The sequence below is a fragment of the Aquarana catesbeiana genome, linkage group LG06, assembly GCF_042186555.1.
Source record: "Aquarana catesbeiana isolate 2022-GZ linkage group LG06, ASM4218655v1, whole genome shotgun sequence".
Taxonomy (NCBI): domain Eukaryota; kingdom Metazoa; phylum Chordata; class Amphibia; order Anura; family Ranidae; genus Aquarana; species Aquarana catesbeiana.
The window spans coordinates 50,685,778-50,703,293 of NC_133329.1; the positions used below are offsets into that span (position 1 = coordinate 50,685,778).

At 38.5% G+C, this 17,516-nt stretch overlaps 1 protein-coding gene across 1 annotated transcript in view; it reads right to left on the reverse strand.

The window, feature by feature from the left end:
- The window catches only part of LOC141148392 (uncharacterized), a 75,914-nt gene that overhangs the window by 16,348 nt on the left and 42,050 nt on the right, over positions 1–17,516 (reverse strand). The window contains exons 10-12 of the mRNA XM_073635852.1: positions 14,203–14,283; positions 1,616–1,683; positions 449–501 (exon numbers count right to left, since the gene is read on the reverse strand). Of these exons, the coding sequence (XP_073491953.1) occupies positions 449–501; positions 1,616–1,683; positions 14,203–14,283 (202 nt within the window). The remainder of the gene's footprint in view (positions 1–448; positions 502–1,615; positions 1,684–14,202; positions 14,284–17,516) is intronic.

A 17,516-nucleotide genomic window follows, 5' to 3' on the forward strand; every position in this document is an offset into this window, starting at 1 on the left:
TTAGCGCTCCCAAAACGCCCTGCCCATTGGAATGAATGGGCAGCGCTTCAGAAGCACCGCAAAACACAGGCATTTTAACCCCTTCTTTGGGGTTAAAAACGCCCGGCTAGCAGCCAAAAAGCGACTCTTAAACAGCGGTAAAGCACCGCTAAAATGAGCAGCGATTTACTGCGAACGTCTGAAAGGGGTCTGACATTGGTGGTGATAATAGAGTCAGACCCTTCCACACAGCAGTCAGATTGACAAAAGACCAACTAAGGTTTTACAGGAAAAAAAAGTAAGTATGAAAGAAAAATGTTCACAAATCTTCCCCATGAACACAATTCACCTAGAGGAGATTGTCAACATATTAGGATTAAATCCATAACTGGAACACAAACAAAGTGTAAAGCAATACACACTCTGGGGACCCACTTGTAGGGAGGAGATGCGGGTATTGTTGCCTTACCTGAATATATTTCCAAAAACATCTGGAGTCAGTACAGCACCAGAATCCTGGAACTAGAGCCACGATGAACAATAAATAAATTCATATATGAAAAAGACAGATAGGTACTATAGATAGGTAGATAATATAGATAGGTAGATATATAAACTATACATATGAAGGTAGATAGATACTATAGTTAGGAAAATAGACAAATACTGTAGATAGATACAGTGGGTATACAAAAGAATCACCCCCCTCCTTGTAAAATAATCACATTTTGTTGCTTTGCAGACTGTAATTAAGTCATAAGCTGTTTTTTTGTTTGTTGTGTCCAGCTGTATTTACTCAGTGCAACTTATAACATCCAAGTGAAAGCTATAACACCAACATGTCAGAAAAAAAATAAAACATTCAAAAGCAGAATCACTGAGTTGCAAAAAGGATCACCCCCTTGTGCCAGTGTTTTGTTGGACCACCTTTTGCTTTAATTCCAGCCTTTGGTCTGTTGGGATATGTCTCTACTAACTTTGTACATCTAGACTTTGTAAAAGTTGCCCGTTGCAGAACTGCTCAAGTTTAGACAAATTTGATGGTGACTGTGAACTGCAGTCTTCAAGTTATTCCACAGATTTTCAATGGTGTTTAAGTCTGGCCTCTCACTGGGCCATGCAAGGACATTCACCACCTTCTCCTTCAACCACTGTGTGGTCATTGTTGCTGTGGACTTTGGATCATTGTCTGTCATGTTGGAAGGTAAACCTTCTTCCCACTGACAACTTTCTGGCAGAGGGCAGCAGATTTTCCTCAAGAATTTAACGGTACTTTGCCCCGTCCAATTTTTTGCTCCAGTCCCTGTTGCGGGGAAATACCCCTATAACAGGATATTACCCCCTCCATACTATACTGTAGGAATGATGTTATTTGGATGGTGAGCTGTATTGGATTTCCATCAGACATATCGTTTGGTGTTGAGGCCAAATAATTCAATTTTAGTCAACTAAGCTTTGCCAAAAACGCACCTTGAAGATTCTGAGGCCACATGGAAAATGATGCTCTGGTCAGATGAGACTAAAATTTAATTATTGTGATTCATTTCCTATACCCACTGTAGATAGATCATTTTTGGGATTTTGAATGACACTTTTGCTCTTCTCTTACTAGAATGGACGGATTATTTTAGCTCACCTTTCCACACAGATGGCACTCCATATGAGGTGAGAGGACTCCAATGTCTTCCATGACTGGAAATTCAACTAATAATGATATGAATAATCTTATCATCTAAAATTAGGTATTAGTTTTAGCAATTAAGAGTACATAGTCATTAACAAAGAAAAATAAATAAATACAGCAATTATAATTCTTATACTTTTTTGTATAATTTTTATAAGCACTTCAGCACCCGCATCATCTTTTTTATTAGATCTTCAAACTATTGTTAATGCTTTTATTTTAATTTAAAACAAAGTTATAAGTAAATAGAGTAAATAGCAGAAAATCCCAAGCTGATGATTTTGCAGCGATGATCTCAGTGTGATTAGTTTATAGTGAGCTAGTAGAGAGGTCCATTGGTTCTCCAAGTTCTGTAGGTCACTTTTGGTATAAGGTAGAGTACACAGCATCCCTCACATCTCTATAGGATGCTGTTTTACTAGTACAAGCCCCTGTTCCACTAGCCCCCATCAACGGCTTCTGGTCTCTGTAAACATCCGATGGGGATCCCACATTTTTTGGACACAAGGGCTTATGGGGTGAACAGCTCTACCTTCTGTAACATCATTGTCCTAAGAAGTATTTGCATATCATGATGTGATGTGCACCTATTACTACATTTTTATTGTGTACTGTGTTATTACGGCATAAATGTAGACTGCCCACTGGACCCAGATGGTCTTCATGAGGATGGCAGTTGTGCTGCCAGTCACAGAGCCATGTTTCCTGGGTGGAGTGAACAGGTCTTCTGGTGAACCTCTAATCAAAGCAACTTGCCAGTAATCACTGTAAATCTATGGGTTTGGGATCACCAATCATCCCTGGCTTCAAAAATAATTATATTATAAGTACTGTATGGAGCAAAATGTGTAGCGCTAATGGTATATATAAAACACAGGAATACATCCAAAATGTGAATCTAGGGGATGCATACTGTACACTGTGAATATAATCACATATCACACAGTGAGAAGTGTATATGTTAAAAAATGTAAGCAAACCTGTGTGTGAGTGATGTGACTTACAAAAAAAAAAAAAAAAAAAATCGCACAACATCACACGAACTGGTAAATCACACTAAATCTAACGTAACGGCTTCAATGCTAACAAATAATAAAAATGAAAAAAAAAATTATATATATATATATATATATATATATATATATATATATATATATATATATAAAACATTGAAAATATATCCAAGTGATAAAACTGAAAATAAATCTTGTAAATATATACTAAAGTATATAATGTAAGGTGCAAATAGTGATCGAGAATATATCACTGAAGATGGTGAATCAAGTGATGTGAACTCTTGATATTGCTGCAGCAAATCGCCTAAAACAATAAAAATCGCAGCGATTAAGAAATCGTGCAGAAATATGTAAAATGAGTGAATAAAATCACAAACTGGGAAGTGGGTGCTTCAAAATAGGTGAGTGATAAGTATATATACTATCTGGCTCTGGGGAAGCAGAGCAGTGTTACATATAGAATGTGTGAACTAGATAAAAGTACTGTGAGAATCAACTCAAATATATAATATAAAATGTAGATATTACTATTGATAATATGTTATGATATCTCAAAACACAAATATAGTAAATGTCAATATCTCATGTATTTCACTGTGAAGAATATCTATAGCATGAATATATCACAACTTAATAAAGACAATTGACTGAGTCCATAAAACTCCTGTGGCGTGCATGCAAGGTAACATAGGACCAGCTAGATATTTTCCTCTTATCTTCTGTGCAATGTACACACAATCATCGCTTATAATAACACCCAGGGTAGTGCCTCCACCTTCTGGGGATAAGGGGGATGGGGTACTCTTACCCTAAATGGTGGACCCACTCGCCAGTAGCGGTGGATCAATCAGACATGAAGCGGTGCACGGTGAAATCGGGATGGATTCCAAGGAAGGGGTGTATAATCTTTTCCCTTTTTGATCGACTGAATCCCAGAATCGCTTCACACTTTCTATATGCTAAGAAAAGGACAATCCCCTAGTGGTAGACTTTTAAAGGCACATAAGAAGTAAAATAGTGTTTTAATACAAATATAATTTATTGAATGTATACTGTAACACATTGGTCATGTAACACATAATATCCGGAATGCATATACCGTATGTACTCGAGTATAATTCAAATTTTTCAGCACTTTTTTTGTGCTGAAAGTGCCCCCCTCGACTTATACTCGAGTCAAGTTTTTCTGCAGCAAAAAAAATCTTTTTCCGAACCGAATTTGGGGCCCCGTATCTCTGGGCCACTTGGTGCTAGGAACCCCAAATTTTGAGTGCAAACCCAGTGGAACTGGTACCACAACATATCCAACGATGAAGTCCCTAGCACTAAGTAACCCCGAGATACGGGGGCCCCAAAATCGGTTCAGAAAATGTCATTCTCTGCTGCAGAAAAGTGCTTGACATTTTCTGAACTGAACTTGGGGCCCCATATCTCAGGGCCACTTGGTGCTAGGAACCCCAAATTTGGTGTGCAAACCCAGTGGAACTGGTACCATAATGTATCCAAAGCTGGGGTTCCTACCACCAAGTGGCCCCGAGATACGGGGCCCCAAATCCAGTTCAGAAAATGTCATTCTCTGCTGCAGAAAAGTGCTTGACATTTTCTGAACTGATCTTTGGGGCCCTGTATCTTGGGGCCACTTGGTACTAGAAACCCTAGCTTTGGAAATGTTAGGGTGCTAGTTCCACTGGGTTTGCACACCAAATTTAGGGTTCTTAGCACTAAGTGGCCCCGAGATACGGGGCCCCAAATTTGGTCAACTGTGTCCATCTGCAGCAATGTCAGTTCGGGACCCTTTGGGTTCAGAGACCCCAAATTTTGGCTGCAGCTAGGGGGCATCTAGGAACCCTTAACTACCGAGTTTGAAGTTCAGGGGACCTATGGCTGCAAATGGGCACAGTGAGGCATGCAAATGGGCACAGTGAGGCTGCAAATGGGCATTGTTGACCCTTTTTTCCACTTACAGTAGCTGTGCATTTCTCACCCTCGTCTTATACTCGGGTCAATAAGTTTTTCCCATTTTTTTGTGGTAAATTAGGGCCTCGACTTATACTCGGAACGACTTATACTCGAGTATATACGGTATAACATTTTAGCATCAATGTACATACAACAGTGTAAAATACTCTTGCACCCGACGCGCTTCACCTTCCTCAGGGATGGGTGTAAGCAAGAGAAATTTCTATTCCAGAAAAATATATTGAAAAAACAAACAGGATAAACATCTATTGTGTCACACATATATAATAATCCATAAACAATTTTCTCATTTTACACTTACATGTTTGTAATGAATTGCTGAATTAACATTCCGTATAATCCTAATTAAAAATCAATTTGTTTTTAATGTTACACAAGAGTGTTACATAATATTGTATTTGTTTTTGTTTTATTTGTGACATTAAAGTAAATTCATTTAATTATTAAACTGTTTATATGTAATAGTAAGAAAAATAGTAATGGAAATAAAATGTGATGGTATTAATATTGAAAAGACCTATATTATCTCACTCCCATATTTGAGCAGCAGTCTTATATTGGGTAAATTACTTTGTTTTATTGAAAGAAAAGAAAAAGACTAGATACCTTTAGAAGTGAAGTTTAACAGGTATAGAATGTACCATTGCCAGAGGTAATGTGAGGTGCAGGAGGCTATAGCCCATTTAAATAAATAGAATAATGCCATACAGCAGTTTCTTACCTTCACACTCAAGAATTACTGAAGTTCTGACAGCTCAGACCGGCATCCAGCTACACAATGCAGTGGATGTCGGACATACTTCTAGAGTACTAATATATACCCCTCCCTCTCCAATCAGCTGTCGCCACTAATTATAACAGCTGACAGTTTTGGAGAGAGAGGAAGCAGGGATCAGCCGTGGATGGCCCCCCGAGTAGGGTGCGCGCATGCGCGGGTATGCACGCACATCGGAACGAGGCCACGCCCACTCCACCCGCCGACACAGCAAACTTCCCCAGTGGACTGCACATGCCCACTGGGGGTCGCAAGATGGAGGTCAGTCATAGATGTATGAAATGACTGTACCCTCTCATAATGCCGCCACGGGTTGCATGGCCCGGGCGGCTTAGTGTGCCAGGCGAACCTCAGACCTGTTGGCATACTTAAAGAATGAATGAATAAGAGGTTCTATTGAATGATATAAGCCTACAGACATGACGAAATTCTAGCAAAGAAAGAAAATAGATAAACTAGGGACCACAATAATTAAATTGAACTGTGTCCCTAAATCACTAATATGTTATACTGAGCAACAATCAATAATTTTGGAAACGAGAAAAAATTGGCAACAGATGTTCAATGGCATGACAGGATTATGTAGCATATTTACTTCTACAGAATAGAATATGGCAAAAGACCGACATACATATGCAACACAAAGTTCAAAGGGAATATATACATATTGCATCAAAGATTTTTTGGTATATGCTCCTTACCAGTGTTACTTTAGTGCCGAGGGCAATTGTCTTTCTATCAGGGCAGAGATGCTGTACTAGGCATAGCCTAGAGATTTGAAGCCAAGAGAGAATAAGGAAAAGAACAATAGCTTGATATAAGGTGTGCCTCGGAATAATTAGGGTGGGTCACCGGGGGGTGGGGGTGGGGGGCTTACTAGATTAAAAAGCAATAAAATACAGCCATGTATTGAAATAGTAAGAGATTGTGTGGCCGGCTGGCCGGGATGTATACAGCGGGTGCTTTTTTTTATGTTACACTTTTGTACAATTGTAATCACTTATATATTGAACGTATAAATCAAGAGAAAAGTCTGAAAGGCCACAATGATGTGACTCGGCAAGAGACAAATATGACCATCAATCTGAAAGATGTCTCTGGATCAAGGTAACTGAAGTGGCCATAAAAAAAAAAAAAAGAAAAAAAAAAAAGATTTTTTGGTATATAGTATAATGCATAAGCATTATTTGTGATACGTACGAAAAAGTGATTATTAAAAATAGAATAATAAAACTTTTTATTTATAATAAAAAGAAGAAAAACACAGTATTATCTTATATCTTTTTTTCCCTTGCAGGACTTGCCATTTGGCCCCAGTGAATCCTCAGAATATACCCTGTTGTGCCCCCTCTCTATTTTTTCTTGGGGGGGGGGGAGAGAGTCTTTTCTCTCTTTTATCACTACTATACAATTTTTTTGAATATTCTCGTTTTTGATCAGGCATTAAGAGCCTTCTTTTTTTTGGAGTTGAGAATCTGGCAGACCTACCTTTCTATTGTTTTTAATTAGGATTATACGGAATGGTAATTCAGCAATTCATTACAAACATGTAAGTGTAAAATGTGAAAAAATTGTTTATGGATTATTGTATATATATGTGTGACAATAGATGTTTATCCTGTTTTTTCAATATATTTTTCTAGAATAGAAATTTCTCTTGCTTACACCCACCCCTGAGGAAGGAGATACACACACTCCGAAACGCTTCGGGTGCAAGAGTATTTTACACTATTGTATGTACATTGATGCTAAAATGTTATATATGCATTCCGGATATTGTATGTTACATGACCAATATGTTTTTACAGTATACATTCAATAAATTATATTTGTATTAAAACACTATTTTACTTGTTATGTGCCTTAAAAGTCCACCACTAGGGGATTGTCTTTTTCTTAGCTTTAATACTGGATGTGGCACCAAAAAACGCAGTAAGCTGCCGTTCTACAAAAAATTCCTTCAATTATTTGGTAGTAGATACCGTTCCCTGCATCGTGTTCGGCAACTCTCTGCATACAACAATCATATATGTTTAAAATTATATCTATTTAATCGTAGTAAAAAGTTTTTTAAATAGAGATATTTCAATATCCAATATAAAGATAACATGGCAGGTTTTTTAGGGGCAATGACTGGGAATCCCTCATGGAGGGGTACTTAAAAGAATTTGGAGATAAAGAACACATAGACTTAGAAATTTCCTCTCTCTTCTCCAGACTCTCTAGAATTCTAGAGAAAAAAAAAATCTATGCTGTTCTGGCATATTAGATCTTTCCGAGACTACATAAAGGAGGATATTAATCCTCTGGGATTGCGAGTCCAGATCTTCCCCACCCTGGATGGTCTGGATTCGGAATTCAAAGATAAATGGGAAAAAGTGCTATGAACTTGTTCACAGGGCCTGATTGAAATTTTAATAGATGAATATAGTAGAAGATCTAATATCTTGGACACAGATATTGTTAATCTCTGTGGTAAGCTACAGCAACTTAAAACCCAGAGACCCATCACAAATAAAGAGGATAGACTAAAAACGTATTTAGAGGCATTTAACAGGGATATACTTTGGAAGAAAGGACAGAAATTTACCCGGGATAGGAACACATTTAAAGATGGCAAGGCTTATAAATGGACCCAAAATAGACACAATCAGAACAATGGTAACCACAATCAGGAACATCAACCCACTTTCTCACAACAGGCATCCAACCATGCACCCAATCCGCCCCAATTCCCCCCTCAGTTCCCTCACAAACCTAAAACAGGGCAAAGCACTAAACGCCTATATCATGGTAACCCCACTGAGGGACAACAAGCCAAAAAACTGACCCTGGATATCCCTAAAAAATCAATTCAATCGACCACACCAGCACATGCTCCAATCACAAAACCTCAGACCACACAGGTCATCACTCACACTTTGACAGATGACAACCTCCCTGCACAACAGATTAAAATGAGAGAATCTCTCTCTCTCAATACAACACTTCCACAATTGACTCATTTGACACAATTTTCAATAATTCGTCTTTTTTAGAGAGGATCCTTGCGGGCGCCCAACCCACACAGCCCAACCTCAACACGTACACACAAATAGCACTTTAGTCCCCGAAGTACACATCACTGAACACAATGAGACCAATTTTAATATAATCAATGTCTCATCATATAACCTATCCAATGATGAAATAGCTGTCCTAAAGAAGGGTTTACATTTCTGCCCGAACCAAGATGCAGATAAATTTGATATATACAAAGATCTTCAACTTTTTGTACGAAAACTAATTTTGAAAAAACTATATCAAAAGCAGGGACTGCCTGCAGACTATACCCTACAGGAAAGACAAGCAGTGGATCAGCTGGTCTCTCTCCTTGAGGAGAGTGACCCAGCTGATCTCATTGACCTTTCTCAAATCCTGAAATCAATTGAAACACCAGGTGATATCCCCAAGATGAGTAGATCCATACTAAAGAAAAAAAAAATCAGACCTCTGTCCAGCGCCTAGTACTGATCCGAATGCAGTGGCATTCCTCAAATTGGTAAACAATGAGTTGGAAAAGTTAAAAATCCATACGAAAAACCCTACAAATCTAACTGCAAGAGAAAGTTTGGCATTAAAAAGACGATCCAGTAACGATCAAATCACCATCAAGGCCGCAGATAAAGGCGGAAATATTGTTCTGCTCGATAATGATAAATACCTTAACATGTGCAACAGAATATTGAGTAATTCAGAGTGGTATCGCCGGATCCCGGCTGACATCATAAAAAAATATAATAAGGAATTCTATCTGTTAATAGACACTGCTTACTCCAACCATACAATAACTAAACAACTTTGGGAGTTTATCAGAAACAACTTTCCTCGAACCCCTGTATTTTATGCACTTCCAAAAATCCACAAGGATGCAAAAAATCCACCCGGAAGACCAATCAGTTCGGGTGTAGGGGCGATCAGTGAGAATGCCAGTAAACTGGTGGACGAATTTTTAAAACCATTTGTCATATCCTTACCCTTCTTTGTAAAGGACACGCTTAATTTTTTACAAATCATTGACAACTTACAGGTCCCTGAGAATGCACTATTAGTGACAGTGGACGTTGAATCCCTCTACAGCTCAATCACTCACGAGAAAGGCATAGCAGCTATTAAACATATTATACAAAAAGCTGATAATGTGGATCCTATATATGGAGAATTCATTGTTTTACTGCTGGAGTTTATTCTTGAACACAACGTATTTGTTTTCAACGGCTCCCACTACCTCCAGGTGCAGGGGGTTGCGATGGGGACATGTTGTGCCCCATCGTATGCCAACCTGTACCTGGGGGAGTGGGAGGCCATGTTCCTGGGTGATGAGGCCTTATCAATGTACACGGACCATATCCTCAAATGGTACCGGTACATTGATGATGTGTTCATCGTCTGGGAAGGACCTCCTGATATACTCCAGCAGTGTCTCTTAAGGATGAACAGGAATGATTTCAACCTAAGTTTCACGATGTCTTTTGACAAATCATGTGTCACATTCCTAGATGTGGAGGTCTATAGAGAAGAGGGAGGAGCCCTCTTAAGCAAACTCTATAGGAAACCCACAATGGGTAATGCAATCTTACATGCCACCAGCTTCCATCCCAAACCTCTTATGGATTCTATTACATATAGCCAATATCGCAGGGTGAGACGGAATTGCTCAGATGATACCGTTTATAAGAGAGAAGCAAACAAGCTACGTGAAAGATTGCTGCTCTGAGGTTATTCCCATGCTTCATTGAAGCGATCTTTTAAACAGGCTTCCTTACAATCAAGGGAAAAGTTACTATATTCCCAAAAACCTAAAAACGATACCAACGCTATTAGAATCATCACTTTATTATAGATAAATACTGGCATATGCTCCAACTTGATCCATCATTGGGACAATTTTTCCCACCCAAACCACTGTTTACCTTCAAACGAGCGACATCCCTTAGGGACAGGATTGTCAGCAGTGAATTTAGAGGAGAAGCAAATAAATCCCATTGTTAATATAAAGAAACTTTAGTATGTGGGACATGTAATTATTGCAAATTCATGCTCACCCAGAAAAATCCTATTCTTCCCAACGGTCAGATCTTCTACCCAAAGCATTTTGCTAACTGGAGAACTTTTGGGGTAATATATATGCTTCTGTGCGATTGTATGTGTTTCTACATTGGTAAAACGAAATTAGAATTTTGGAGAAGGGCGTATAGGCATGTGAGAAGCATGCAGACTTGCGACCCTGATCTCCCTCTTGGCCGACACACCACACTAGTACACAATGGCAATTTCCCCAAAATAAGGTTCCTGATTTTGGACCGTATACATCCATGTCCCAGAGGAGGGGACTGGAACAAGGTCTACCTGCAGATGGAAGCACGATGGATCCATAGATTAAAAGCCACACAACCCCAACCAACACCAACTTAAACAAAACAATTTGGTTCAAACCATTCCTTGAGGGTTTTTCCTCGGGAGGAATGGAAAAATAATATTTAAAAAAAAAACTCTGCTGTTTACATCAACAAATATGCTAAATAAGCAATCAGGATCTGTGCACATTGTGCACATATTTATTTGGGGTGATGACAATATAGGTCAAATTATAATATTCTATTTTTAATAATCACTTTTTCGTGTGTATCACAAATAATGCTTATGCATTATACTACATACCAAAAAATCTTTGGTGCAATAAGTATATATTCCCTTTGAACTTTGTGTTGCATATGTATGTCGGTCTTTTGCCATATTCTATTCTGTAGAAGTAAATATGCTATATAATCCTGTCATGCCATTGAACATCTGTTGCCATTGTTTCTCGTTTCCAAAATTATTGATTGTTGCTCAGTATAATATATTAGTGACTTAGGGACACAGTTCAATTTAATTATTGTGGTCCCTAGTTTATCTATTTTCTTTCTTTGTTAGAATTTCGTCATGTCTGTAGGTCTTATGTCTATCAATAAAACCTCTTATTCATTCATTCTTTAAGTATGCCAACAGGTCTGAGGTTCGCCCGGCACACTAAGCCGCCCGGGCCATGCAACCTGTGGCAGCATTATGTGAGGGTCCAGTCATGTCATACATCTATGACTGACCTCCATCTTGCGACCCCAGTGGGCATGTGCAGTCCACTGGGGAAGCTTGCTGTGTCGGCGGGTAGAGTGGGCGTGGCCTAGTTCCGATGTGCGTGCGTACCCGCGCATGCGCGCCGTGGACAGGGCGGCGCGCACCCAACTCGGGGGGCCATCCACGGCTGATCCCTGCCTCCTCTCTCTCCAACACTGTCAGCTGTTATAATTAGTGGCGACAGCTGATTGGAGAGGGAGGGGTATATATTAGTACTCTAGAAGTATGTCCGACATCCACTGCATTGTGCTGCTGGATGCCGGTCTGAGCTGTCAGAACTTCAGTAATTCTTGAGTGTGAAGGTAAGAAACTGCTGTATGGCATTATTCTATTTATTTAAATGGGCTATAGCCTCCTGCACCTCACATTACCTCTGGCAATGGTACATTCTATACCTGTTAAACTTCACTTCTAAAGGTATCTAGTCTTTTTCTTTTCTTTCAATAAAACAAAGTAATTTACCCAATATAAGACTGCTGCTCAAATATGCGAGTGAGATAATATAGGTCTATTCAATATTAATACCATCACATTATTATTAATTAATTAATTTCCATTACTATTTTTCTTACTATTACATATAAACAGTTTAATAATTAATTGAATTTACTTTATTGTCACAAATAACACAAAAACAAATACAATATTATGTAACACTCTTGTGTAACATTAAAAACAAATTGATTGATTTATCAATATGTCATTGTTATATTTTTTAGCTACGATCAGCTTCTTATACATTACAATCACCATTCGTTGGTTCCTCAACGGCTATTTTCAGGTACTATCCAACGCCTCTATACAAGACTATCATTTATCTATTAGCCCTTTATAAAACAATAAAAAAAACGAACTGTTTATTTATAATAAAAAGAAAAAAAAAACAGTATTATCGTATATCTTTTTTCCCATGCAGGACTTGCCATTTGGCCCCAGTGAATCCTCAGAATATACCCTGTTGTTGTGCCCTCTCTCTATTTTTGCTTGGGGGGAGGGCAAGAGAGTCTTTTTTCTCTTTTATCACTACTATACAATTTTTTTCAATATTCTCCTTTTTAATCGGGCATGGATATAAAGAGTCCTTCAAAACACTTACATTAAGAGCCTTCTTTTTTTGGAGTCGAGAATCTATCTGGCAGACCTACCTTTTTATTGTTTTTAATTAGGATTATATGGAATGTTAATTCAGCAATTCATTACAAACATGTAAGTGTAAAATGCAAAAATTTTTATGGATTATTGTATATATGTGTGACACAATAGATGTTTATCCGGTTTTTTCAATATATTTTTCTAGAATAGAAATTTTTCTTGCTTACACCCACCCCTGAGGAAGGAGACACGCACACTTCGAAACGCGTCGGGTGCAAGAGTATTTTACACTGTTGTATGTACATTGATGTTTAAAATGTTATATATGCATTCCGGATATTATGTGTTGTTACATGACCAATATGTTTTTACAGTATACATTCAATAAATTATAATTTCATTGTATTAAAACATTATTTTACTTATGTACCTTAAAAGTCCACCACTAGGGGATTGTCTTCTTAGCTTTAATACTGGATGTGGCACTAAAAAATGCAGTAAGCTGCCGTTCTACATAAAATTCCTACACATTCTATATGTAACACTGCTCTGCTTCCCCAGAGCCATATAGTATATATACTTATCACTTACCTATTTTGAAGCACCCACTTCCCAGTTTGTGATTTTATTCACTCAGTTTACACATTTCTGCGCTATTTAATCGCTGCGATTTTTATTGTTTTATGCGATTTGGTGCGATTTTCTTCAGCAATATCAAGAGTTCACATTTGATTCACCATCTTCAGTGATATATTCTCGATCACTATTTGCACCTTACATTATATACTTTAGTATACATTTACAAGATTTATTTTCAGTTTGATCACTTGGATATATTGTTTGTGTTTTTATTTTCAATGTTATATATATTGTTTTCATTTTTATTATTTGTTAGCATTGAAGCCGTTATATTAGATTTTGTGTGATTTACCAGTTCGTGTGATGTTGTGCGATTTTTTTAATCGCTTAAAAACCTATAAGATTTTTTTGCGATTTTTTGTAAGTCCCATCACTCACACACAGGTTTGGTTAAATTTTTTAACATGCACACTTCTCACTGTGTGATATGTGATTATATTCACAGTGTATGCATCCCCTAGATTCACATTTTGTACGTATTCCTGTGTTTTATATATACCATTAGCGCTACACATTTGCTCCATATACTATTTTACAATAAGTCTTACTGTTGTGTTGGCTGCTCTTTTTTGAGGTTGGCACAGTATTTTTACCATTTTTTCTATTATAAGGACTGTCCAGTGTACTCCAGGAAATCCATGCACATTCTTTATTCTGTTTTTTATGCAGTTTAGCCAGCAAGATTTGCTGCATTTATGGTGGTATGGAGGTATGTCTAATGTACAGTAGTAGCTTGTCCAGTAAATTTGCTTTAAAGGGATACCAATATAAAGGAGGTTAATTTGCCATGCACCCAATACCTCCCCATGTTGGGTACGTAGGTTATACACCAGCAGGAATGCCATTATGGTAACAATCTATGCTTAGAATGAGAGACTTACCATTGACTCTGTGTATTGTGATCCGTGATTTTCCGGAAGCTGAAGGTTTTGGATCGGTGTCAATGCCAACAGAATGGACCACTTGCCAATCAGAGCAGAGATGATAATAGAATAAAAAGAAGTTTTGAATCGTGAAATTTCACCAACATTCTAAAACACATATTACATTTAGACATTCATTGGATGCCTCCAATTTTGAGCATCACTTGAGGCTTTTGGGCACTTCTGAAATGCTAGATAGGAATAACTAATCACTTTTAATTATGCGAGATTTTCCAGGGTGTTGGTTATCCATCATTGTGCAGAGTCCTGGCAGATATCTTGCTGCCTGGCATCTCCAGGAACATTGCTAATAGTGTCTGGTCAGGTTTATTCAAAACTTAAAGTGGACCTGTGCTTTATGCAAGCCGAGTAAAGTGACAGGTACACTTAAAGTGGAACTGTGCAGCTGTGGGTTCACTGAGTTTCTTGAGTGCCCTTCTCCAGGAATGTAAAGTCTGCCTTCCTCTTTGCTGTTCCTTTGCCACTGCTGCCATCTTATCTCTGTCTTCTTCCAGTTCCTGGGCCTTATTTACTTTAGGCATTGATCAGCCAAGGATATATTAACTCATCATGGCTTATGCACACATCATTCTGGCACTCTGGTCTGAACTTTTGACATCTTACAGATGAGAAAATGTTTACTGATGAGGAATTAAAGGGTTTGTAAAGGTATTTTTTTATATATATATATATATATATATATATATATATATAAAATAATAAACATGTCTATACTTACCTACTCTTTGCAATAGAATCACACAGAGCAGCCAGGAACCTCCTCTTTTCGGGTCACCTGCCAACGCTCCTGGCCCCTCCTCTCTAGCCAGTGCCCCCATGGGAAGCCGCTTCCCATGGGGGCACTCGTGCGTGCTCACACCCAAGTCCCTCTGCTGCGTCCATTGACACAGACGGCGGGACTCTGTCCCGCCCCCCCCCGCTCCCTCGTCACTGGCTTTGATTGACAGCACTCGGAGCCAATGGCTCCCAGAGCCCCAGCAAAGCCAGCGAGACCCAGAAGTGAGGGGAGAAAAGATCCGCAGACGTGTTTGGCGCTGGATTCAATGAGGTCTCAGGTACGTAAAAGGGAGGGTGAGGGAGGGATGCTGACACCTAAACATGTTTTAAATTAAAAGTGGTTGTAAACTCTCTCCCATCACTTTAGCCCATATAAATCTGCATTAAAAGCACTATTGATCGCTGTCCTCAGGCCGCATTTATTATATGTGTCAGATATCATGCTAATAACAGAAGAACGGGGCAGGAGATAGATAGATAGATAGATAGATAGATAGATAGATAGATAGATAGATAGATAGATAGATAGATAGGATAGATAGATAGATAGGATAGATAGATAGATAGGATAGATAACCTCTGACCCTAGCACAATTACTAGTTATCTGTGTTTCTATTGGTCTACTTTAATCTCCATAGCCTGGTCACAGATTCCCTGTAAGGAGTAACTCCACGGTTGTTGAAAATCTACCCCTCTGGGTGATCTATGTAAAATTCAAGGATTTTAGCAATCTTTGTTGCAGATTCTTATATTTTGTTTTTCTGAAAAAAAAATAAAAAAAAAAATAGCTGTATGACTGTCCATGTGCAAAGTGAATGTAAATGGGAGTGACTTTACAATTACCAGTCAGTTTCTGTACTTGCGGGGTTCCAATGAAAAAAGTGTCAGGGTCTGCACCCCTTAACCGCTTCCCGACCGACTCACGCAGATATACGTCGGCAGAAATGCACGTACAGGCAGATTAACGTACCTGTGCGTTGCCCTTTAAGAGGGCGGCTTGCGCGCCCGCCGGGAGCTCCGTGACCGTGATCGCGGGTCCCGCGGACCCGATGTCCGCGGGGATAACCGCGATCATCTCACGGTGAGGAAGAATGGGGAAATGCTGATGTAAACAAGCATCTCCCCGTTCTGCCTAGTGACAGGACACCGATCACAGATCCCTGTAATCGGGAGCAGAGATCAGTGATGTGTCACATATAGCTCCCCCCCCCCCACAGTTAGAATCACTCCCTAGGACACACTTAACCCCTACAGCGCCACCTAGAGGTTAATCCCTTCACTGCCAGTCACATTTTTACAGTAATCAATGCAATTTTTTAGCATTGATCGCTGTATTAATGCCAATGGTCCCAAAAATGTGTCAAAATTGTCCGATGTGTCCGCCATAATGTCGCAGTCACAATAAAAATCACTGATCACTGCCATTACTAGTAAAAAAAAAAATCAATAAAAATGCCATAAAACTATCCCCTATTTTGTAGACGCTATAACTTTTGCGCAAACCAATCAATAAACGCTTATTGCGATTTTTTTTACCAAATATATGTAGAAGAATACGTATCGGCCTAAACTGAGGAAAACTTTTTTTATATATTTTTTGTGGATATTTATTATAGCAAGAAGTAAAAAATAATGCGTTGTTTTCAAAATTTTCACAATTTTTTTGTTTATTGCGCAAAAAATAAAAACTGCAGGAGGTGATAAAATACCACCAAAAGAAAGATCTATTTCTTGGAAAGAAAGGACGTCAATTTTGTTTGGGAGCCACGTCGTACAACCGTGCAATTGTCAGTTAAAGCGACGCAGTGCCGAATCGCAAAAAGTGCTCTGGTCTTTGGCCAGCAAAATGGTCCGGGGCTTAATTGGCTCAGATGCGATTTCCCTTTGGGAGTATCTCACCAAAAATGATATTTTTGTTGCACAGGATGCCCAAAATCTGACTTGTATCTTTAGTGCAGACTTTGGAATGACATTTCTGGGGAGGGGGGTTCCGTACACCGTCTGTGTACAGAAGACCTCCAGGTTGCCATATTGCATTTCATTTTACAGAAAATTACAGCAGTTGCAGAATGAAAAGAAAAGGACATTTTTAATAACATTAAATTACAATATGGTTTGTGTAGTCATTGTACAGGCTATATAATGTGTTTTTTTTTTAATTGCTATTTTTTTCCCACCAAAGTGGATTTACCCTTTAAGTCACATCTACATTTTTTTAAATGTTTGCGATCTGTCCACAATTTTTGTGGAGAAGTGTATTTTATTTAAGGTTTTATAAAAGTATGCATTATGAAAGAGGACATTTTGATTTCTTATGCAGTTAGCAGTTCACAAAAGGTTCCCTTGGGGCAGAAAATGACTATAATTGTTACAGGAAAATTAGTCATTTTAGTAATTTTAATCAGGAAATAAAAAAATAAAAAACACTTCACATATTTTTTCTAAGGAATGTCTAGCACAACTTGTAACTAAA